Raw genomic sequence first — 25239 nt, forward strand, 5'->3', positions numbered from 1 at the left:
AATACTATATTTATTCATCAAATCTATTTCATTAGATTTTCTTTTTAAATCTGTAAATATTAATCCATTTTAGGACTGCTGACATTTTATAAACATTTTATTTTTGAAAAGAAAAAAACATGAAGTCAAATCACTAATTTTGTTTTGCAGAACACACAAAATGACGTGGCAGGCCAGATCTGGCCCTTGGACAATCAGTTTGACACCACAGGATCATCCTGTCTGTTCTAAAATGTTCTAACCAAGGTCTTGTGCTTGATTGTCTTCAATATTTACATACATATTGTTTTCGCAATAATATATATTGCATAATAAGCTTGTTCTCTTTATGGCCATTTTACTGTATCCACCAAAGACCAAAAACAGTGCCGGAACCTCTCAAGATCAAATGTGAAATAAGAGGTTTCCATTTAGAAAATCAAATGTCTTCATGTTGCGTCTCGGCCCGTTTCGGGCCTTTCAAGCATCCGGTTGATGTGGTGAGCTGGCAGTGCAAGTAGGAACATGGAGAAGACACATTTATCATCTTACAGACTCCAGAGCTGCAATGCCTGTTTGGAAATGTTGGGGATAGTCAATTCTGAGTGGGGCGAAGAAAAAAAAAAAAAGCAAACAGCAGATGAATTTTTGCATGGCAGACATATCCATTGATTGATACAAAAGGATGAATAGTGAACCACTTCTAAAGTCACCCCACATTATTAATGATTGTGTATAAAGCGTTATGGATGAAGGTCAAAGTAATGTGTTAATTTATTTGCTGCTACACTGCTCTGGCACGTATTGATTTACTATTTTCCTTGAACTCCCCGTAATCGTCACAGTTTACGGCTTGAGGATATGAAATAGACAAATATTACACTCTGCTTAATAGAAGCATACAGTGTGTTCCTCTGTTTAAACAGGTTTGCATGCACGGTTTCCATGGCAAATCTATTTATTTGAAATTTTAGACATGAGAGAGAAGTGCTGACATTCATCATCTTTGTAACACGATGTGACACTGGCCCAAGGTTTTTCTTTTTCCAAGATGTGCTTCTCACCTGACGTCGCTGTCCTGGGATAACCTCTGGTTGACTCAGAATGGTCCAAATAGAAGCTTGAGCCAAGAGCAGAACCCAGGTCAACATCAGTTCAAATGCACTGAGTTTTACCCTGGAAAGTTTGACCGACATAAACTGAAATGTACATGTGATGGCTCATTTGAGTTTGATTGCAAGGTCCACTCTTGCTTTTTGGAGAACCCCTGTCATCTTTTAATGACCATGTGGAGAATTTGTGAGCAGTCAGTTTTAAAATCCTATTCAATTACAGACGCCCATCATTTTTGGTCATAAAACAGATGGCAACTCTAATGTCGAATACATCACTGAATGTTTTGAGATCCTAGTTAGACTTTGGATTTATTTTGTATTCAAAATCTATCTATACAATGGTTTCTCGAGTTTCGATGGTCGTATCCAAAAGAATCAGTTTAATTTGCATTTTATATGCAAAACATTTTAATTGAGTCATTAGCTACTGCAAGTATAGTCTCCCCAAATAATTCAACTTTTGCTTAAAATCCAGGCTTTATTTCTGTAAACACAATTAATTAATTTAACTCAAATGACAATACTTTTTATGTTATAAATTTACTATATTATTGTTTCATCTTACTATATTATTGTTTCATCTTGTTTCATCATTTCATTTTGGTACATGTTTTTTTTTTTAGTATTCCGTATTCATGCTAGTTTTTTTTTTCTTGAAATATTTTTGATTTAATTCTGTAAACCTTGGGGTTTTTGTTTTATCATAATAATATGACTTAAATTATGTTTTTCACTAAAGAATTTGTTTTTATACCAGGAAAAGGATGTCCTCTTTCCATTGATAACACAACTATCAAACGATACAACCAGGTAAACAGGTTTGTACTGAACAAAATACAGTACATTGTATAAAGACAATTATTTTTATGGGCCATTCTTAGAGTAAAGGGTTTAAGAAACACTCATCTAAATTACATCCATCCTAATGCACCTTAAATCCACAATATTATTATATAATCAATTTGTACTTGTTATTTTTAAGTGAATAAAGCTTGAAACTTATTTTTACTATCTGCAAGGGGGAGACAAAGGTTTCAGATTCATTTTTACATTCCATTTTTCTCATACACATTCCGTTGAAGGATTATTATCACAAACTCACTTAAATATATAATCACCAAGGGCGTAGGTTTGCATAAGGACTGTAGGGACAAAACATTACCAACTTTCACGATGCTCAAATTGTCCCCACCAACATTTAAGCAACATTATTTGCATTATATAATGTGTTCAGTTATATAGGTCATTTAGATTGTCTTCCCATATGTTGTAACGATAGAACTGACCCTACCATTATAAAGTGAATTATCTTCATTATGTTCAGACTTATAGTTACCCCTTTTTCACTTGCTTAATGTGCCAGTCCATGTTTTTTACTCAAACGCACGTTTTGATTAGCTGATGATTGGAGCCCCCCACCCACCCACACACGCGCACATGCTTACACGCTCACAGAACAGAAGGACGTTACATGTCGACATGCCGCCTCCTTCGCCCGCTTCAAAAAGGAGGGATATGAGAAGTTTTGTTTCAACCAGCGGCCACTGCAAGTAATGTAAAAAGTCATTGTTATAAAGGTGGGAAACGCACCACTAATTTTGCTACTGAAAGTCCGACCTGCATCAGAGTTAGCATTACCATTAAATTAAACTGTGTGAACTTGCTAACCTGAGTAGGAAGCTGCTTAAGGAGAGGTGTCCTCCTGTATGTGTTTTCTACTATGTTAACATTAATTAAACTGTGAGAATGCAGTGAACCAAAGTTTACCTCCTTCTCCCCAGTTTTCATTTTTATTTTACTTATATGCTCTTAAAGCAGCCCAAAGGAGCTTTCATTTTTTGTTGGGTTTGGCTGTGCTTGTGGACAAAAACAGGGGTGTTTTTCTGGAAGGAAGGCTCCATTTTGATCTATTTTTGTTATTCACTGACTAAGACATTTTTATGTTGTATTTAATTTATTTAGACAGACTATTTTGAGTGGTATTAAGACAAATGTTTATTTTTTTTGCATTCCTGGATACTTAAGAGATGATTAACAAGTCTGTATTTCTTGTCTATGTTAATATAATTTGTGTTCAAATAATGCAATTTAAAGTTGCTAATAAAATCCAGACATTCATTCTGGAAGTTTTAAAAAAATGCTTGTTTAGTAGTTTTAGTAGTTTTTGAAAATAAAAATAAAATAAAAGTTAATTAATTAATAAATAAATAAAAGGACTGATAAATAAACGTAAATTCCCTTGTTTTCAGTGAAAATCTACTAGAAATAAGTGAAATGGTCTGCCAGTGCTTCAAGTACGGTAAATTTTACTCAGATTACTAGAAATAAGAAAAACAGCTAGCTGAAAATAAGCTTAACAGACTTAATTTAGGCAAAAAGTTTGTAAGAACAAATGGTAATACTTACTAAAAGTAAGTGGAAGAATCTGACGCACAAATCTGTTAACTACCCTTTAAAACCAAAACAAGTTGATAAAAGTTATTTGACTAGATTTAAGAAAAAATATCACATTAAGACGTCATACCGGAAATTTGCAGCGTGAAAGTTAGGATAAGTCAATACAGATTTATTTTGCATTCATCATTTAGCCTATCAATTAATTAGCTTCATATTGGTGAGAAATCTAGCCCTGACCGCTGCTCACCCAATCCATTTGGTCCCGTCCCCAGCAAAAAGTGTACATGCAGGGTGATGCTGTTATATTGTTCCTACTAATATTGAGACCAAACTTGCACCCTTGATAATAACCTCCAGTTAAGATATGAATAACAAAAGTATAGAAAACAGACTTTGAAACCAGTAAAGAGGATTTGTTCACTATTTTTCAATTTATTTTAAAGTGGGTATTCATGACACAAAATATTTTAGAAATCTCAACGTTCACATAAGTAAACACAATTTTAAATTTGGGTAATATCTGTAGCGCCCGTATTTAGCTTCAATGTAACGTCGTGGTGGGACTTAAGTTTGATTTCCATGCATCATATTTTGCAGGTGTACTATAGCCAACCTAGCCTTGCAGTTACATTATTTCTGCAATGATGTACAAGACATTACCGAGGCACATGTTCCTATGCTCTGAATGACTAGGAAACATCCATCCAAACAGCCCACCTGCTGCCCATCCAGCACAAGAACACAGTGGGGGGTATCACAAGCGCTCCTGATTGATGATGGTAGGTCCCACAGGAAGTAACCCCACCACCATGAAGGAGTGTTTTCTGAACCCCAAGTGGTATCCGGGAAAACATGAACGACTTCAGTCAGGGAGCATGTGCATGCTCATCGGCCGTGCTAATGTTTGGACATAGTGAGTCTCTTGGGGCGTTGCTGCAAAAAGGGGAGGAAAGGAATCGGGGGCAACAAAACACAGCATAGAGAGGACCTCAAATCCTACATCGTGCCATAAAATTGGAACAGTGGGGCATTTCCTTGAATGGCCTGACCAGAACTATTCATACAAATACTAAGAGGTGGAAAATATGATTAAATAACAGATCTTAATATTTCACACCTCACATTGTATGGCACCCGATTATAATGTCTGGATTTTACATTTTGTATGAACTTCAAATATTGTGCTCTATTTCTGATATTATTTTTCAATGTATTTTATATATGCCCACCTTTACTGACTGTATTTAAAGCAGTATTTCTTTTTATATCACTAAACTCCAACGCACAAACGCAAACACACACACACTCAGGTCAAAGTCACCTATCATTAAATATTATATTGATATTATTATATACAGCTTTCTATTCCATTTTATATCAATATTGATGGGTTGAAAATCAATTTGGAATGAGCAAAACTCACTTACTTCATGTGGCATATCTTGTGTGGGTGTGTGCACGCGTGGGGGTGAGTATGTCTATGTGTGTAGGAGGGTTACAATTAGAAGAAATACATCTTATTTTGATGGGGGCATTTTGTTATAGAACGACAAACAAGATTTGGTGAGTATTCTGGGATTTTTCAATGTGATTTTTCTTTAATTTCAAACATGTACCACAATTTTTTTCCCATGTTGGTATGTGTTATTTATTTTATTTATTTATTTTTTTGTTTTGTTTTGTTTTTTATTTTATTTTTTTCATTTAAGGAAATAAGGCATGTAATAAATGCATTTTTTTTTTTTTTTTTTTTTTACTGCTCTTGTACTTATTAAGAGTGAAGGTGAGTTGCTATCAATTCCAGTTAATTTTAGAACAAAGAAGGATGGATTGCCTATCAGTTTCAGGGCATAAATAGACAAATTATCATTGACACTCACTACACTGATACAAGAGAATTTTGCTTAACATATAACATGTATAATTTCTGGAAGATGCAAACCTGCTTGCAAAACCCAAACAAGTAAAGGGAGAACATGGAAACTCTACCTTGGAGGAGTCATAATACTAATCCAGGACCTCTGAGAGGCAGCCCTATTAACTGACATATTGTATGTATTGAAAATAAATCGTGAAATATTTATCATTTGCCCAATATACCAATAAACCCAATAAACTTGAATCAGGTTTGCAATTTTGTTTTAAAAGATTATACGGCAGGCGCTTCACTGGTTCAAAAATTATTTTGTATTACTTCTAACATGGTTATGTAATACCCTGGTTTATTACACAAGAAGGTTGACAACTGATGATCAATTGACATTCTTTGTTAAAGTCCTGCTTTAATTCCAAAACACCCATGTATGTTTGCAGAAGAGAACGCCAACACCGCATTTCAGAAAGTAGCGTCACCTCAATGTCAAAAATACTGGCTTCTCAAGCAAGTAATACATGTGTATTCGTAGCAATTCAGCAGATGAGCTCATCTCCCCTTTCGCACTGTTCTGGAAAAATATGTTAACGACCTCCCATCAACTACTGTCTACCATTTTGAAAACAAATGCACTGAAAAGGCTTTACTCACTCCAAATAACACTGGCTAGAAACAAACATAATTTAGCTGTGACATCAGACATCAAGCTCTCATAAATGGTAAGGAAGTCTATTAAAAAACTCAGAGAAGACCGCAAAGTCAACACAGCAGGAAGAGGAGTAGAGCCGCATTTGTGGAGGAGAAAAATATTCTTAATTTATATTTGTACAACTTCGACGCTTTATATAAGCAGACTTGTTATGCTGTACGTAGCTGCACACCATCAACCCACTTGCGCCATCACCCTTTCGATTCCAATCATGGCAGCGCTCATTAGTCAGATAACATCAGTGGAGGCGCCCAGGCTATGTACAACTTTCAAAAAAGGTAGGGTGCATGGTTACACCTGAGTGCTCCCCCAGCTAAGTACCCTAATAATGACCAACAAATAATATAAGTACAGGAAACTCGCCAATTAGACCTTGGTAAAATTTTCAGGTCCAAGGCCTGCCGGAAAACATTCCAAGGAAAACAGATCATAGCTGCTGCCAGAGAAGAAATGATCAGATTATCAATTCCTTGAAATTGTTCGGTACTATATCTCCATGTTTAATTTCCGATGTGCATACACAAAAACAATTATTTATTTTCTTTTTAAAAAGTACTTTTTAGTATTAAATGAAATTATAAAAATGTGATTAAAACTTTAGAAAATATTCAACATTTTGACCTGTTTATTATATTTTTTTTCATGACTGCACAATGAAGTTGAGGGCACAAATTAAGACATATGTGTCATCTTTTTAAGCAATGAAAAATAGACATGCAGAACTCTTTTCTTGTTTGTTTAATGACAAAATATTTATATTTTGCGGAGCACCGCTGCATCCATGCAAGCTTACATTCATAAGGCCATAAAGCCGGTTTAGGCTTGACTGCACCACCACAGCATGAAGAGAGGCCCGTCTTTGACAGGGTTCAGACTTACTGGAGTTGAAAGGAGTTCAGTTAAATCTGAAATACGAAGCTGGTAAAAGTCCCGGTTATGATGATGAGGTAGGGAGACTGAGTCCATGCACACTGTTCAAGTCTTCATGCTGCTGCTTGCTCAACGGACTGGGAGGTTTCCTTTCTCCTGGAATATATATAAATACATGCATAAAAATAAAAATAAATAAATAAATAAATAATTTAAAAAAAAAAAAAACATGTCTATGTTTCATGGATTGAGTATTATTAAATAAGTAATGTTTCAAGACGGCTTTGTATTTAAATACGTACAATAAAGGAATTTTATCGATGAGAACAATTTTAATTTGCAATTTATCTACAAGAATGCAAATTACAAGCAACGTTAAATGCATATAATGCTCTGCTGAGATTTATTGTTTTTGGAAATGCGCAATTTGTTGGGCCTAAAACTGTGGCTGTAGAAACGGATGAGTGTTTTAATTCTGCATGGGGGGAAAATAGTGCAGCTATACTAAGCATTACTTAGTATATGTTCATTCTCCATTTATGCACTCGTACCTTCTCGGGTGTGGTGCTTGAAGGCCATCGGAGAGTGGATCTCGCCCGCGTGCATGCTCATTGCGCTACCCGGGTGAGACAGGGCCGGGCTCTGTGGCTGCCAGTGGTGGTGACCCGGGGCCACGTACCCGCCCGCTGGACCGCTGTACACCCCATACTGGTTTGTTGGAGAGTATGCACACGCCGAGACGTAGCTGGACAGCGTGGAGGACGGCTGCAGACCATGCACACAACGGCAAGCAATTAATAAACTGTCATTCTGTTCAAAAAGCATCATAAATTGAATATTACGATAAACTATTTGTGATAATGTAGCTCATAAAAATCTAAACTATTACCTGTGCGTATTTTATGTCAGCATCAATGGATGATTTGTCGATGCCGTTGACTGAGTGAGCTGCAGGGAAAGCTGCTCGATTGACGCTGCTCCATTCTTCCATTTTGGTCGGATATCCATCCGTCCCGGCAATAGCTGATTAAAGAAAAAATCGTAAAGGTTTTAAATCGGTAGCAGTGGACAATCTTTCATTCATTATCATTTTATCGCTGTAATCACATCATAAATGTATATCCTAATGACGCATGATTTTGTCAGATTAGTCATATGACGCATGTTTAGTCAGGGAACAACCACACATATATATATATCTTCTGCCCTCAGCCGAGCGTATGGCTACTCGACTTTGGCAGCGAGCTAAACCGACAAAGAAACTTGGAGGCCCGAACTCCTTCCTCTCATTTATTTCTTCGCGTGAACGTGTGCGCGTGTGTGTGTGTGTGTGGTAAAACTGAAACATACATAAATAACAACAAAATAACAGAATAGACACACCAAAATTACATCTAACCCATTGTTAAAACGTACAAACTTACAGATTTTGTTTTGTCAAGGGTTCCCAACGATGTATGGTGCAGAGGAGGTGTGTAACGTCTTAACACCTCAAGGCCTCTTTTCCAACTGAAATAAAAAGTTCTTTCTGCCTGCTGCTTACAGCAAGTCGCCACTAGGGGAAGCCGAGCGCAAACAGCAATACCAAAGAAAAACTTAAGATTCTGAGTTAGAATAGCGACATCCTGTGGACGGATGAACAATGTACAATCTTAGAAAGAAATTAAACCCAAAAAGTAGTCAACATAAGACCAGAGGACATAACACTCCCCGCCTGACATCTGCAAGATGTCAGCTCTTAACTAATGAACGATACACAACAACAACTCGTTTTACATGCTACCCTTAGACAGCAAAAGCACAACTTCACGAATTGGGCGAATGTAAAACCTATTCTCGCCGTTTCGGCAAATCTTAACCTCAACTTTTCTGACATTACCGTCCTCACTTGGGAAAGATTTTGTGATCAGTCCGAGTGGCCAATTATTCCTATGTTCTAGAGACTCCCTCATTAAAACAACGTTGCCCATTTGAAGGTTTGGCTTTTTGTTTTCCACTTGTGACGAACCTGCAGGCCTGCGATGTATTCTTTCTGCCAACGACTCCAGAAAACATTAGCTAAGTACTGCACGCGCTTCCATTGGGCTTTGAATAGGTCACTGGTCTGAAACTGCCCTGGTGGAATCGGTGGTGTGCCAACCTTTTGCGTGAGTAGCATCGCAGGAGTAAGAATGACTGGGTTTTCGGGATCTGTAGAAACAGCCGTTAGCGGGCGTGCATTTACAATTGCGGTGACTTCAGCTAACAATGTCACGAGTACTTCATGTGTGAGCTTCCCATATGGATGTTCAAGGAGCATTGCATTGAGGATTTTTCGGGTGACGCCGATCATGCGTTCCCAGGAACCAGCCATATGGGATGCATGTGGAGGATTAAACTGCCATTTGCACGCACTGTCTTTCAAGAATGTGCCTATTTTGTCATTGTGACAGCCTAGTTTGTCTATTTGGAGCTCTTTGCAGGCACTCACAAAATTTGTCCCACAATCAGATCTCAAGAGTTTGGCACCACCTCGGATGGCAAAGAAACGACGCAGTGCATTAATGAATGACGATGTGTCCATTGACTCAATCACTTCAATATGAATTGCACGTGTACTCATGCAGGTGAATATGACTGCCCATCTTTTAGCATCTGCATTAGCACCACGCGTTTTTCTCACTGTAACGGACCAGGGACCGAACACATCAAGGCCTACATTTGTGAAAGGAGGGTCCGTGGACAGCCTGTCCTCAGGAAGTTCAGCCATTATCTGTTCAGGTTGCCTGCCCCTTAATTTGCGGCATGTGATGCACTTGAAAATCACACTGCTTACTGCTCTTTTTCCTCCCACAATCCAAAAGCCCCCTGCTCTGACTGCTCCCTCCGTGAAATGCCTTCCCTGGTGACATAATTTTTCGTGAAAGTGTCTTATTATGAGCTGAGCAAGATGGTGCTTTCCAGGGATTAGTATGGGATTGGTTTCTTCTGCAGACAACTGTGCTTTCTTTAGTCGGCCTCCAACTTTAAGGAGCCCTTGCGTGTCAACAAATGGATTCAGTTTGCTGAGTGGACTTGAGTTTTTTAAAGCTGTGCCTTTTTCAATGCATCCAATATCTTCTGCGAAGACCTCTCTTTGAACGGTGCGAATGATCGTGGTCTTGGCTAGTTGCAGTGACTTTTCAGTTAAATGTTTGTTGCAGTTGTGCCAGCCACGACAGGAAACCTCAGAGTTGTTCTTGAATGATTGAGCTATATGTTGGAGTTTGGCAATAGCCTTTTGCAGCACCTTCCAACTTGAAAACCTTTCAAATCTGGCACTATTAAACTGGCCTTTTGATAGGGTGGTAGTGCAAGTTGTTACCTCAGGACGCAACTCACAGTCAGTCTCTGGGTCTATGAGATCGAAGGTTTGACTTCGAACTTGACTTTGGTCCAACCTGGAGAGGAAAGCTGGGCCTCTGAGCCAGGTGGAGCTGGAGAGCTGCTCAGCGGGCAACGCTCGTGTGGCATGGTCTGCCGGATTTAAGTGTGTGGGCACGTAATGCCACTGGTGAGTTTGTGCAAAGCGCCTGATGCGTTCGACTCTGTTGTGCACATAAACGTGAAAGCGTCTCTTGGTGTTTGAGATGTACCCAAGCACTACCTTTGAGTCTGTGTAAAGATTCACCTGATCGACTGTGACATCCAGCTCCTCTAGAACCAACTCTGCTACTTCCACGGCCAGGACTGCTGCACAGAGTTCAAGTCGGGGTATGGTGATGTCTGGTTTAGGAGCTAAACGTGCTTTGCCGAGGAGGAATCCCACTTCGCTGTGTCCGTCCTCATTTGTGAGTTTGAGGTATGCTACAGCACCTACGCCTTTTGTGGAAGCATCACAAAAAACGTCAATCTCTATTCTTTGGGCTGCAGACAGCGGTATTGAAGTGTACATTCTGGGAATTTCAAGATGTTGTAGGTGTCCGAGGGAACTTTTCCACTTTTGCCACTGTTCTAATTTGTCTTTTGGCAGTTCAGTGTCCCACTCTGAAACATTTGTGGAAATGTCTCTGAGTATGGTTCTACCCCCTACGATTACTGGAATAGCAAAACCAAGTGGGTCGAACACACTGTTGATAACTGACAGAACTCCCCTTTTTGTGAACGGCCTTTCATTTACTCTTACTTGGAACTTGAATTGGTCAGTCAACAGCTCCCATCCTAAGCCCAAACTGCGCTGCATTGGTGGGGTAGTCTGCCCAATGTCAAGACCTTGCATGCCTACAGCACGATCTTCGGTTGGAAAGGCTCCTGTTATGAGAGGACAATTGGATGAGATTTTGTGCAGGCGTATGTTACACTGAGCCAGCATCTTCTGTGCCCTACTAAGAACATCAATGGCCTGCTCTATGGAAGAGAATGACTTTAGCCCATCATCTACATAGAAGTGCCGTTCAATGAATTCTTTTGCGTCACTGCCAAATTCCATTTCTCCTTCTATGGCTGTTCTTTTCAGTCCAAAGATGGCGACTGATGGGGAAGGACAATTACCAAACACATGGACAGTCATCCTAAATTCTTGCACTTTTCCATCAAGGTCATGATTTTGGAACCACAAGAAACGAAGGTAGTTACGGTGGTCTTCTCGTACTATAAAGTTGTGAAACATATGCTCCACATCTGCCATAACGGCGTATGGGTCGGACCTAAACCGCATCAGAACTCCTACGAGAGTGTTGTTAAGATCTGGTCCCTTGAGGAGCACGTCATTGAGAGAAACATTGTCAAGTTGAGCACTCGAATCAAAGACTACCCTAATTTTTTCTGGCTTTTGCGGGTGGTAAACGCCAAAACTAGGGAGATACCAGCACTCTTGATCTGGCGCCAATGCGGGCGCTGGTTCGGCATGGCCCTTGCTGAATATTTTCTCCATAAACTCAGCGTAATGCGCTCTCATTTCAGGTTTTCTTCTCAGCGTTTTGCGGAGCGACATTAAACGATTGTAGGCCTGCTGCCGGTTGTCAGGTAGGCGCCGCCTAGGTGAGCGGAATGGGAGTGGAGCTACCCAGTTATTCGCCTCATCTTTAGCAAAGTTGTTGTGCATAATGTCTAGGAACAACGCATCTTCTGCCGAAAGTGCAACTTTGTCGTCATTTGTTGTTTGTTGGAAAATATGTTGTCCTAGTTCCGCTTGTGTGTTTAGTGGATCGTTTTTGGTGTATTTCTCTTTGATAACGATTGTGTTTTCGCAAGGACTGAGGAACGTGGGACGTCCACTGTTTAGAACGTTCGTCTTAAATGAGTTCAATGTGGGTTTATGAGCTCCAGAGAGACAGACATCACCTATGACAACCCATCCTAAATCGAGACGCTGGGCATGAGGTGCATTGTTTGGCCCATTTACCTGACCACGAACTTTATGAGCCTGAATGATGTCCCTTCCCAGGAGCAGAAGAATGTCTGCCGATGGGTCGAGAGGAGGAATCTGTGAAGCGATTGATCGCAAATGAGGGTGAGCTGCTGCTACCTCAGGGCTGGGAATTTCGTCTCTATTATCTGGAATCTGATCACATTCTGTTATTGTAGGCAGCATCATGGAGACCTTACCATCTACATCTTCTACAACAAAGCCATCAGCTTTACGACCTTGTGTCTCTGATAAACCTGCACATGTTCTCATGGTGTATGGGAATATGGTACCTTGCACATTAAACATGTCAAAGAACGCAGATCTGGCTAAGGATGAATTGCTCTGATCATCCAACATGGCATATACCCTCTTTTTCTTTTCTGGAGAAGTTCGGCGATATACATTAACTAAACAGATCTTTGAGCATGATTTTCCTTTTACGCCTTGCCCACATACTTCTGTGCAACTGGCTGTGTTCACAGGATTTGGGCCCTCAGACTCCCCGCCGTGACTCTGGGTTGGGGGATTAAAGTCTTGAGGTGTCCATGGAGGTGGACCGACATGCATGGCAGACACATGAGCATCGCTATCACATTCTGAGCATTGGATAATAGCTTTACAGTCTCGAGCCCTGTGATTTGTGGACGCACAACATTTAAAACAAATGGCGTGCTCTTTGAGAATGTTCTTTCTTTCGTCTAGTGTTTTCATTCTAAACCCCCTACATTTGACGAGTGAATGTGGTTTTTGGTGGATAGGACATTGTTTGTCTGGATCGAGTGCTGTCAATTTAGCCGGACTGATCTCTATTTTATTCACCGCCAATGGAACTCTGTATTTGTCTCGTCTTACTGATGTCTTATCAACCCTTGGATTTATTACGTTTGAACACTGTAACATAAAGCTAGGGTCTGTTCTCATTTCAGCGTAGTCATTTACGAACCGCACAAAATACGAAAAAGGTGGATAGACTGCACCGTTTTCCCTTTTGTATTTGGTACCTTGTGTAACCCATGACTCCTGGAGTCCATATGGGAGTTTTTCAACTATCGGGTTTATGCCCCTTGGTGTGTCGAGAAAGCTAAGACCCGGCAAATAACTTTCACTTTTGGCATACGATAGCTCTAACAGAAGATCAGCAAGCTCCTGCAGTAAGTGAGTGTCTTTGTTGGAGATTCTTGGAAAAGTCTGCAACCGTTGGAAGAGTGAGGATTCAATTACCTCTGGAGAGCCATAAGTCTTGTCTAGCCGCTGCCACAGACGTTGGAGACCTGCCTGTGGATTACTCACGTGGACCGCCCTGATCCTCTGAGCGTGTTGAAGAGACTCCCCGCCGAGCCACTTGGTGAGAAGGTCGAGCTCTTCGCTGGGCTTGAGATTGAGGCCTTCCGTCGCGTTGCAGAACATGGACTTCCAGGACAGGTAGGACTCTGGCCGGTTGTCGAAAACCTTGAACCCCGATGTCAGCAGATCACGCCGTGCTAGATAGGCTGCTAAATTGGACAGTTCACTTTGTGGGGTTGCTGAAGGTGTAGGCTGGTGTGAGATGTCCGTTCTCGCACGATGAGATTGGAGATGCTCTTCGTCAGCGATGTCGATGTGACGCACATGTGGAAAAGCACCAGCTGATTTTGGGCTATTTTCTGGTTGTTGAGAGTCATTGTGCCTAACCAGGTGCTCAGTGTTTGGCGTTTGTGTGCCATCTGCTTGCACACGCTGGTCGTCAAAGTGAGCATGCACATACTCTTGTGCACGCCTGATGGAGGGGGGTGTCTTGGAAAATACCCCTTGCTCGCTGAGGTCGACTTTGGCGCGCTCCTCTTCTTCGAAAGTCGCCTCCCAAACTTTAGCTGCGGCGAGCGCTGCTTCTGCTTCACCTTCCGTCTTCAGAGCGTGTAGTGTTGCCTCGATGCGTGCCTTCTCGACCTCCATGTCGATTTGGCGTTTGGCGTACCGTGCTCTGGCGTAGGCAGCTTCGGCGTCTGCTCGTGCTTGTGCAGCAGCTTGACTCGTTCTGGACCGGCGTGAAGAATGAGAATGACTGGCCTCCGACCTGGTGACCACTTGGCTGATAGGTGGTGAAACTTCTTGCTGAGACATCTTGGGTGCTTGATGTGTTGAAAATCTTTTTACTCTTCTGCCCTCAGCCGAGCGTATGGCTACTCGACTTTGGCAGCGAGCTAAACCGACAAAGAAACTTGGAGGCCCGAACTCCTTCCTCTCATTTATTTCTTCGCGTGAACGTGTGCGCGTGTGTGTGTGTGTGTGGTAAAACTGAAACATACATAAATAACAACAAAATAACAGAATAGACACACCAAAATTACATCTAACCCATTGTTAAAACGTACAAACTTACAGATTTTGTTTTGTCAAGGGTTCCCAACGATGTATGGTGCAGAGGAGGTGTGTAACGTCTTAACACCTCAAGGCCTCTTTTCCAACTGAAATAAAAAGTTCTTTCTGCCTGCTGCTTACAGCAAGTCGCCACTAGGGGAAGCCGAGCGCAAACAGCAATACCAAAGAAAAACTTAAGATTCTGAGTTAGAATAGCGACATCCTGTGGACGGATGAACAATGTACAATCTTAGAAAGAAATTAAACCCAAAAAGTAGTCAACATAAGACCAGAGGACATAACAATATATATATATATATATATATATATATATATATATATATATATATATATATATATATATATATATATATATATATATATATATATATATATATATATATATATATCATGGGTAGTAATTAGATATTGTATTATTACGAATAAAGAACCATTAATCTCTTACAAATATTCTCAAAATGTAATTAATTGAAATAATTATTTGTTAAAGGATTTGATATATTTCTAAGTCAATATATCAATTTAAAAGGCAAAAGATCAACGAATGAATTGAAAGGTCAAGGGAAAAAGTGTATAATGAGCAATCGTGGGATTACGAGGGGATCTAGCATGGTGAGGAAGCTGTTTGCACACACATCATGCGTGACAAGGCCCATTGAAAGTGGCCTAATGGACACACTGTCGTGCCACCAAACAGGTTGTGCAGAAGAAAAGCAGTGAGTGCAAGTGGCGTTGTTGTGCTTACCTGCGGGGTCCATGAAGGCTCGAATCCCGAGGATGTTGCTGACAGTGTGTGCAGAGGGCCAAGCCCTGGAGATGCTCATATGCCCGGCCGTCACCGGCACCCCAGCAGGGGAGCCCATTTTTGTGGCAGTGGGTGACATGGTGTTGGAATAAGGGTAAGGATAAATATGGTTGTAAGAGAGACTGGCCTGCGCGGAGGCTTGCTTGCCGCCTTCGTACTGGTTGGGCTGGGACAGATTCCCAATTTTGTTGCGTAAAATCCTGCTGATTGAGCTCACCGAGGGCACGTTGTACTTATCGCAAACTCCATCTGCCAAGAGTCTGTCTCGGATCTCCCACGCAAAGATCCCGGGGTCGTTCTGTTTGTATTCCCTGATGTTTTTCACCACGTTGGGTGTCGTGACGCGAGGTTTGCTCCCGCCGATTGCGCCAGGTAAAATGGAGCCGGTCTCGTTGTACCGCGCCAGAATCTTGCTCACGCAGCCGTGCGAGACGCGCAACTGCCGGCTGATGTCGCAGGGTCTGATCCCGAGCTGGGCCAACTCCACTATTCTCAGCCGAATGGCGTTGGGCAGTGGTCTTCCATTCACGAACACGCCACCCAGTTGGTTGACCTCGCCATAGGTTTGCTCTGCACAACACATTAAATATATTTGAAAATCATAAATATGCTTAAAAAAAATATAACAACAGCGAGTCGTTTGTTTGCCGCACGTTTTTTTTTTAAATCGTGCAGCTCCAGTTCTCTTAGTAAAGTGACATCAGTGGAATATTTACAAAATATTACAAGATAATTGTCATCTGATCATGCATGTTTATAAAGTTATAGATGAGTTCTAGATTTGCTGCGTTGTTGCCGCTTCATAAGGGAAGGGAAAACGCGACTTTTGACAATGGCGTAAATGAGCGTGTGGACACATTTCTAAAAAAGACATAAAATGCACAACACATAGCATGCAGCCTTACCCATTTGCCCCTTTCCTCTCCGTAATGTTTGGAAATACCCGAGCCCTGTTCAGATGGCGGCAGAGTGAATGCACACAACCAAGTGTCACAAAAAAATAGTCCACATAAATGTCCTCCAGCTGGAATGTTCTTCTGTCTTGTTTCGAACGCGTGTAATCAAGTCAACCACCAATAGTGATCTTCATCCGATAAAAGCAAATTGAAGTTATCCCGGGGAGTCCGGACTTTGCTGGAATTAATTTGACGCGTCCACTCCACGTCAATCTAAGCTGTTCTATGCAGAGGTTGTGCTTCGGTTTCATTGGTCGCCTGGAGCAGTGCGAAGCTGTCAGCCAATACAAACCTCATCCGGTTGGAGCTGTGCAGCCTCTTTGAGTATTTTGCATAGGGGAAGTGGCAGAAAGGGGAAACGTTTCATCCAACATGCAGCCTCCTGGTAAGATCTTTAAGCATATACATGCACATTGTTAAATGATGGCAAGAGGGGAGGTATTAAAATTTTAAATGTTAAATTGACATCAAATATCAGATGTTTCCAACGCAACTCCTACTTCTCAATACGACAATATTTTATGTGACTTGCAATTAGAATTCAGTTAAAATGTAAACAAATAACATATAAACAAATGTAACATAATGATAAAGTGCATGGGTGTGCATGTGCAAATACTTATTTCACGCTATCGTGTGAATGTTTATTACAAAGCAATTATTTTATTTTTGCTTTCTTCTGCAGAGAATTAGTTGCTGACTTTGCAGGACGACTCTAAAGGTTTTTACAATAGGAAAGAGCCAGGAAATCAAGTCTGCAGTGGCCTCATGTAATCGATAGCTCTGAACAATTCCCAGTTTTCCAGACTTTAGGGTATCAGCACAAATTCCACAAGCAAGACGAGCATTATCACAGCATGTTAGCAGACCTTTCTGTGAAAGGCAATCCTTTATACGCTCGCAAAATATCTTGTAAAACGTAACAGTCGTCCTAAAGGTATAGGTGCAGTGCCTTTGCCCCTCACCATGCACCATTTGGCCACCATCTCGGGGTATATCCTGACCACCACTGCCATCATCACCATCATCACCATCTGCACACGGAGACTATTAGTGTCAGAGGAAAAGAATCAGATTTACATTTTGACGATGTAATTGTGTTAATTATACTTGTGCAATAATTCCTGGAGACGCACGGGAGCATGTCTTTCTGAATTTAAAGTCCTTCTACAATAACTTCAAGCCGTCTTCATCTGAAGTTATGCATTTTGATCCCATTGTTATGCAGGACTCCTCCAACTGGACATCCTAGGAACGGCATGGTTTTGCTTGCCGTGTTTGGGACTGTGTTATTATACCCAAATAGGTCGGTTTATTAGGTCGGTGCTGCGCAGCTTCCTTGTTTGATATACAGTATTCGCGATAGAGGTATAATATTTCCATTACTAAACTGGAAGTGCGCAATGATTTTTAAACCTTTAAAATAGATTGATGCATTTATCATGAATTATAATGAAACTTAGATTACCAAATTTATGAGTGTTAGTTTATGTGCGTTGTGATTGATACAGTGTAAAGAAAAAATACATCTGCATGTCTATTATTAATAAGAATAAATTTAGGCAGATAAAGATTTTAGGAACGTGTTTTGTTAATTGCTATTAATGCTCATATACGTGCATTAATTCGATCAGCTTTTTTTTGTTTGTTTTTTAGAATTTTCCTATCCAAATTTGTGTTCAAATGCTGTATTTTAATTGCTGAAGATTATTGCCTATTTTTCAGGCTATTTTGGATGTTGGATAATGTTATATTACATTTCATTAATTCTGCCCACTAGGTTTTAACAGGCAACCATGTGGGGAAAAAACGGAGTGACACTGTTTGAGATTGTAATACTGTTTGTATTACTGTATGTGTTTTGAATTTCATAATTCTGATGTTTTTGTTTATATTATTCCAGATAAAATTTAACAAAAAATACTTTTCCATAATTAGAAAATGCTCATGTTTTTCTCAACAATAAATTATATATATGTATGTACGTATGTGTATGTATATATATATATATATATATATATATATATATACATATATCCAATAAATCTAATAATTTTTCCAATCCAATAAATTTTCAATTATAAATCCAATATCCCAAATTTAGGGGTCAAAATTAACAATTAGGGACAAAAATTAATTCAGATACGATACAAATATATTACGTCAATTTGAACGCAAAATATTAATTCCCAAAACGGCATATAATTTAAAATCCAAAGGTGTTGCATTACATGTAACTTTGTATTTATTGAAAACTCGTTTTTTTCCCCCACAACCACCATAAAGCCGTTTTTCAACGGCTTGCTTTTGATGTAATGGCAGAACGTCACAGTGGTTTTACTGTAACTTCACAAACCCCAAAGTTATGGAGTTATTTGCAGTATAATACGTTCTTGCAGCGAGGCATTTTTTCATTCATTTATTCATTGTTTAGAAGTGCGCAAAATACAAAAAAGATCATTGATTGTAATGCCACCTTTTCGTTATGATTTTGTCGTTGTTGTTGCTGTTGTCTTGCATGCAGATAGACATTGCATTTAATTACGTGTTACATTTATCAAAATATCATTTAGATTTACTTTTTGATTGTTTCAGGAGGTATTATTATAGCGTTGAAATATAAGAACGATAGTAATAATAATAAATAGAGAAAGAAGGGAATTTTATAGATGGTACAGCTTTTGCATTACGTGCAACCATCAAAAACAGAGGCTGAATAAATTAGAGGTCAACACCTAACACCAGCAAGATTTCCCCCTCAGTAAATATTGGTGTTGGTTTAGAGTGTCATCTAAGGATTCACTTGCTCCATTCTTAAAATAGTATTAATTTGTACAACAACCCATTTACTCTTTAAATTACATTTCCCAAACAGATAAAACAACAGAACATCTACAAATGCATTACGCACACATTATTATTATTATTTTTTTTTAGGCAAAGTATTCATGAGGCAAAGTCCCCCTCCCCCCCCCCCCAGCCCATTAGGTCTATATACACACATCAATGCCTTTAAAGTACCCCCTCAACACACACACACACACACACACACACACACACGCACCCCCACACACACACTCACAAACACACACACTTAGTGACACTTAACCCTCATGTCCCTGGTTTAATATCTGCTTGCACTGTGTGCCTGCTGGTAACATTGTGCTAAAATGGAGGCTGGAGGACAGCAAGCTGACTTCTTTTATAGGCCTGAGAGCCACTCTGGGCAGTAGAACCCGCCTAATGAGTTCGTGCAATGGTGCCATGTGAGACATGCCAGCTTTTACCAGGCTGGGTAATTGCTTGTGACCTTCAATAAACATGTTTCATATGTCGTCATGTTTCCAGTATAAGTATAGAGACAGATGCATTAACTGTGGTTAACACAATCTTGGATTTTAGTAAGCAAGGAAGCGGTCATATGTTTTTGAGATTGAAAAAAGAAAAATACTTGCTTTTGAGAGATTAAAATTTACTTACATGTATACATTTTACTTCGTGGGTTATCTTCAAGAGGGTTTCCTGTTAGTCTCCTTTTTCCTGTTTAAAACTTGCATGTCCTTGTGTGGCATTACATAAAGGACTGTTTCATTGTGTTTAGCCTTTTGTCGCTAGAAAGGTTACTTGTTTTATGTGTACTGTAAGTGCAACAGGGACAAATCTGGCTTTGAATTGGAAATGTAATAGCATGATGCATGTAATCTTCCCACACTTCTATTTCTTATTAATTTATTAAAACACAAGCTGCACTGTATTGCAGACCTATGTGAATATTTTTGTTGACTTGCTCTACAAAACTGCATGAGGAACAGGTGTAGTTCCCTAAACTGAGGAGACCTTGCAGTGCCAATTATAGGTTAAGGCCGTAATTGCCTCAGTTATCCAGAATTCATTGTGCAGGTGTTTATTCAGATTGCAGCAGAGTCGGATGAATAACTTCATGAGAATTTAGTCAAAAATTAAATTCTATTTTAGTCCAACGTACACCACGCCCCCACCTCAAAGCACAAATGTCAAAATATGAGAGTATAGGGGTGACTGTCATTAACAGAGAAGTGTCTGTCAGAAATGTCTGGGTTTAAAAGTAAAAATAAATAAATAAATGAATAAATAAAAATTAAAAAATCAAAAGTATATTTTGAGTGATTTTATTTCACTTTCAAAAGACCATGAAATATCAAAATGATCCTACTTCTTTGAAGGCCTACTTCAAAGAGTTTCACTGGACTACTATATATAATTTTACTGACATGAGTACATAGTGCTTTTCACTGTAGAGAGCAGTGATTAGAAATGTTGTGCCCCCAAGAATAATCGGGAAAAAAGGTTTGATTCTGTGAAGAACAATCCTGAATTCTGAAGCAGCCATTCTTGATTCTGCTTTTTGAGTTTTTCTTTCCGTGAGCATTAAAAAAAAAAAAAAAAAACTAATTTGACCAGTTATAAAGTAAAAATGATGCAATAATTCATGTAAGAAATTTCTTATGAAATGCCAACAATACCAAAACACAAAATTGCATTGTTGTTATAAATTGATAAGCATGAATATTGCCTTTGTCACCCTTGGGCAGATTTATTTGTGTTACATATAAAGATAAAAGTAAGATCAGATAAGAATGATTTTTATTGTCTATAATTGCAATTTGTGGTATATGCTTTTGCTTGATCTGTTTTAGATTTTAAAGCATCTTGCACTACTTCGGCCTTTTTTTGCATCATTATCATTATTGTAGTCATAATCATAATGTAATCTCATGCTCAATTTTTCAGGTTCCTTTATGTTTAAGTATGTTAGATATCTACATTTCAAAATATGGCTTTATTTAGAGTGGGACTGGTGATTAAGCAGGGTGACTTTAGGGTGTAGCGTGTATTTCCTTGTACAGTTACATACTAAGTTAACTCTTCCAGGACCTTGTTTGTAAGTCGAAATAGTCGTATGTCGAGCAAGATTTTCCCATAAGAATATATAATTCATTAAATAAATAATTCATTCCACAGCCTGAACACCTACACTAAATCCTTAATAAATACTGCTGGTACTATTGCAAATAGCAATTACACAGAGTAAAACAAATACATTATGAATGAAAATAGGAATAATAATATAATAATAGTAGTAACAATAATAATAATACCTGTAATAATGTAATGAATCGAGATCTAATGTGGCGAATGTGTTTTGTGTGGTGTATCTGAACGCACCGTGTGGTGGATGTGACAGTGAAAGAGGACTTTTTTACTTCAACTTTTCATGTTTAGCTGCAGCAGACAGTTCTGAAATTAACGATTAAAAATCTGATGAAGCTGGCGATTTTTTTGGGCGATGTTACAATCATAATAATTGTCATCTTAACTTATAAAGACTGGCGAAGGGAGGTCGGAGGAGGATCGTCGAGATCGTATACATTCTATGGCCGCACTGTCTAGCCAGTTCACGGATGCGCACACTACGCTCATATTTTTCATTTCCATCTTCGTTTCAATGGTAAGCCTCACCTTTTCCCTTTTTTCACCACCTGCACTAAACTTCTTGGAACACATGTTGATTTCTCACAAGAAAATGTGCGTCCGTCTTGTCTGTCTGTCATAAATCATCGTATTTTGAACATGTCGTCGGATGTAGAATCAAATGGCGAGTCAAATTTTGGGTGTCTAAAAGATCGTGTGTCGAATTTCTCTTCCAAAGATGACAACTTGAAGACAATACCCAAATTATAAGCATTCATTCATTTTCTGTACTGCATTTCTTGTGAAGGGCACGGGGTTGCTGGAGCCTGTCCCAGCTACCTATGGGCAGAAGACAGGGTCCAAATTATATGTTTATTTATTTTTTAAATATCCACTTTCTATCACCTAAAGTAAATAGAGCATTACATGTTGTATGCAATCTCGACTGCATTCTCATGAGAACAGACTTTTGTGTTATCACAATGATACTGCATCATCCTGGCTGTATCAAATTTTTGCAGTTTGTGGCTATTCATACACCGGTTTGCTCAGTTGGTTGAACTTCAAAGTTTAGACTAGTCACATGCACATTTGAATGCAGTTGCCTGTTGTTAGCTTGTACTTGTGTCTGTTGTCAATTAGCAGAGGAACTTAATTACTTTGGGAGAATTTATCTCCAGCTGTTGCTGATTCATGCTTGTCGTGTTTGGATATCGGCCATGGAGTTAAAAACTCAGGGTCACACATGGTTGTTGACATAAGCCTTGTACACAATCTTCATTTTGCGTCGGCTCTGATGTTTAATATTAACTTCTGACTTTCAGCTCAGTATTTTTTTTCCCTATTCTACTCATTCACGCATTGTGCTGTCCTTCAGGTGAAACCTTACTCTACCTTCAGTTTGTTTCGCTGCTCATGTGCAGCTTTGACACGTCTAATAAGAACCTTGCAATCACTTTATCCTCTTTAAACTGAAAAGTCAAATCGTGTGTCACAAATTGTTGCAATTCTAGTGTACGGCGCTGCCTTCAAGCTGGAACCATTATGGAGAAGTCTGGCAAGGGCTATTCAAGGCCTTCTATCTGAGGCAGTGTGATATTGTTTTCCGCCAAACCAGAAATCAAGGACTTGGACTAGCCTTCTTTATGTCAGGCATAGGAGTATTGTATTTGCTCTGACAGCAACTCCTTTTAACATTAATAGCCTTATGAAAACCGTGTGTCTTCTTCCCCAAACTAGGCTTTGTATCAGTCAGTGGAAGAAATCTAGGGAAGAAAATTGATGTCACAACATAGGAGAACTTCTATGTATCTATGTGTGTTGGTTGCCAAGTACAATCTTCTTTCGTAAATTCTATCCTGCTCTCTAACTGTCAGTTTTCAATCTTCTATTTTATGCATTGTTTATCAATGTTGAAATTGGAGTCGGTGCAATCGATTACAGTAATCGGTATTCGAACAAGACTCCTCATGTCTACAGAATAATTCTCTTGCAGTATAACTAGACATTTCTCAGAATTTTGTCCCAACTGTGGGAGGGGGAAAAGTTTTTTTTTTTCCTTTTTTGCTAAATTGACTGTGGCACAGGAATAGTGTTGTTTTTGGCAATTTTTTTTATTTTCGTCTTAGTCTTTTTGACGATAATACTTATTAGTCTTGGTCATATTTTAGTCATTTCAAAATGTGTTTGTCTTCATCTAGTTTTCGTTGACGAAAAATCTGAATAATTTTGTCCGGTTCTAGTTGACGTTTATCCAAAATGTTTTCGTCTTTAAATTTGATAGTTTTAGTCGAAAAATAAATAAAGGTTTCCAGCAAATTCGAATAAACATTGACAGATGAGCACATATTGTAGCGTGTACAAGGACAACACCAACTTGGTGATAATACACACTTAGCCGGAAAAAAGTACATTATTTTTAATTAATTTTACCCACCTGGATGCCATGCACTGTATGGAAAAAAAGTTGTCTGAGAGTTTAAGAGGACACTTGCCATTAGTAATACCCAAATGCTAACACAAACCTGAATGCTATGCTAACGCTATGAGTTACATTTAGTGTGTGATGATCAGACCTTTAAAAGCTAAAGCAACATTGCATATTCTCTTTTGCTAAGATAAGTAAACAAATCTTACCGCGTGTGAGTCAAAACAAGCAAGCTTTACTGGTGAGTTGGGTGGGGCATAGCATGTCACAGACACTGCTATGATGCAGGCTAACTACACAGAAAATGTTACACATTGTAAACACGTGACGGAATCTATGGCACATTTTCATCTCATGCTCGTCACGTCAGACAAAAACGGGCATTCGTCTCATGTTTTAGTCTCCCAAGACATATTTTTATCTCGTTATTGTCTCTTCATCGTCCTGAAAAAATTGTTCGTTGACGAAATATTTTCTTCATCATCACCATTCACGAAAACAACACTGCAGAGGAGACAAAGTAAGGTCCATAAAAAGATGCTTGGATGTTCTTGATGTGGAAAATCTGAGCCATCAAACACCTTTGAGATGACCCAGAACAGATTCTGAGCCAGCCGGATGTTGGAAGAAAAATTCTGACATACATCTGAGCCCAACCAGCTATTTGTTTTCCTCATGATTTCTACTTCCAGTAGAGGTGTAACAGTCAGGTGCCCCAGTACATTTACTTGCAATGTATTTCCGAAGTCACAAAAATTACACGATAGTAGTCATTATGTCTTGGCTTACAGAGATATATCCTTGTCCTCAATCAGTACTATGCCCTCACTGAAACACATGGTCATAATACACTCCCTTATTTCTATCCTTGTGTGCTTGCCAGTTAGGCCAAGAAGTGGGTTTGTTTTGGGTGTACTGTGTATATTCCCGCAATAGCTATGCTTTCAGGACAACCTGAATCACATAGATTATGCATTCCCGCTTGTGGTCACCTGTCATGGAGGTATTCTGCTGAAAGCTGCATAACCTGGGTCCAGCCTCTGCATAACGGACACTTGTTTGTCCCGTTACTGTGGGTTTAATTAACTCTATGTCTGTCCTCTGTGAATTGTAATGTTGTTCTGAAGTCCACATTCAACAGTGCCTCACCTGTAAATGGATCTTTAAGTGAACATGTGCAGACTGATGTCAGAACATCAACCCACATGGTTATTTTTTGGTCAAATGTGGACACATTGCCTTTCAGCTCAAGAAGAAATAGTATTTATTTTGCGGTGAGTACATATTTCTGGAGTCTCTCATTTCTCTCATCAGCGAGTTAGCAAGAATAAGTTCCTGCCTTTTAAGAACTAATGAAGCAGTTTGAATACAGCGTGATATGCTGGGCACATTTCAAGCTGACAGTCAGTGCAAGGTAAAGATCAGTTCACT

The 25239-nt window shown here is 39.4% G+C and overlaps 1 protein-coding gene across 1 annotated transcript; it reads right to left on the reverse strand.

Annotated features, from left to right (window-relative positions):
• Positions 1–1945: 1945 nt before the first annotated feature.
• pax1a (paired box 1a) lies at positions 1946–16658 on the reverse strand. The gene is made up of 5 exons (XM_057860219.1): positions 16380–16658; positions 15415–16044; positions 7833–7966; positions 7495–7708; positions 1946–7099 (listed from the first exon to the last, which is right to left on the reverse strand). The coding sequence occupies exons 1-5, from the start codon at positions 16381–16383 to the stop codon at positions 7008–7010; spliced, it is 1074 nt and encodes a 357-aa protein (XP_057716202.1). The 5' UTR covers positions 16384–16658; the 3' UTR covers positions 1946–7007.
• Positions 16659–25239: the final 8581 nt, after the last annotated feature.

The sequence above is a fragment of the Corythoichthys intestinalis genome, chromosome 15 (assembly GCF_030265065.1).
Source record: "Corythoichthys intestinalis isolate RoL2023-P3 chromosome 15, ASM3026506v1, whole genome shotgun sequence".
NCBI lineage: Eukaryota > Metazoa > Chordata > Actinopteri > Syngnathiformes > Syngnathidae > Corythoichthys > Corythoichthys intestinalis.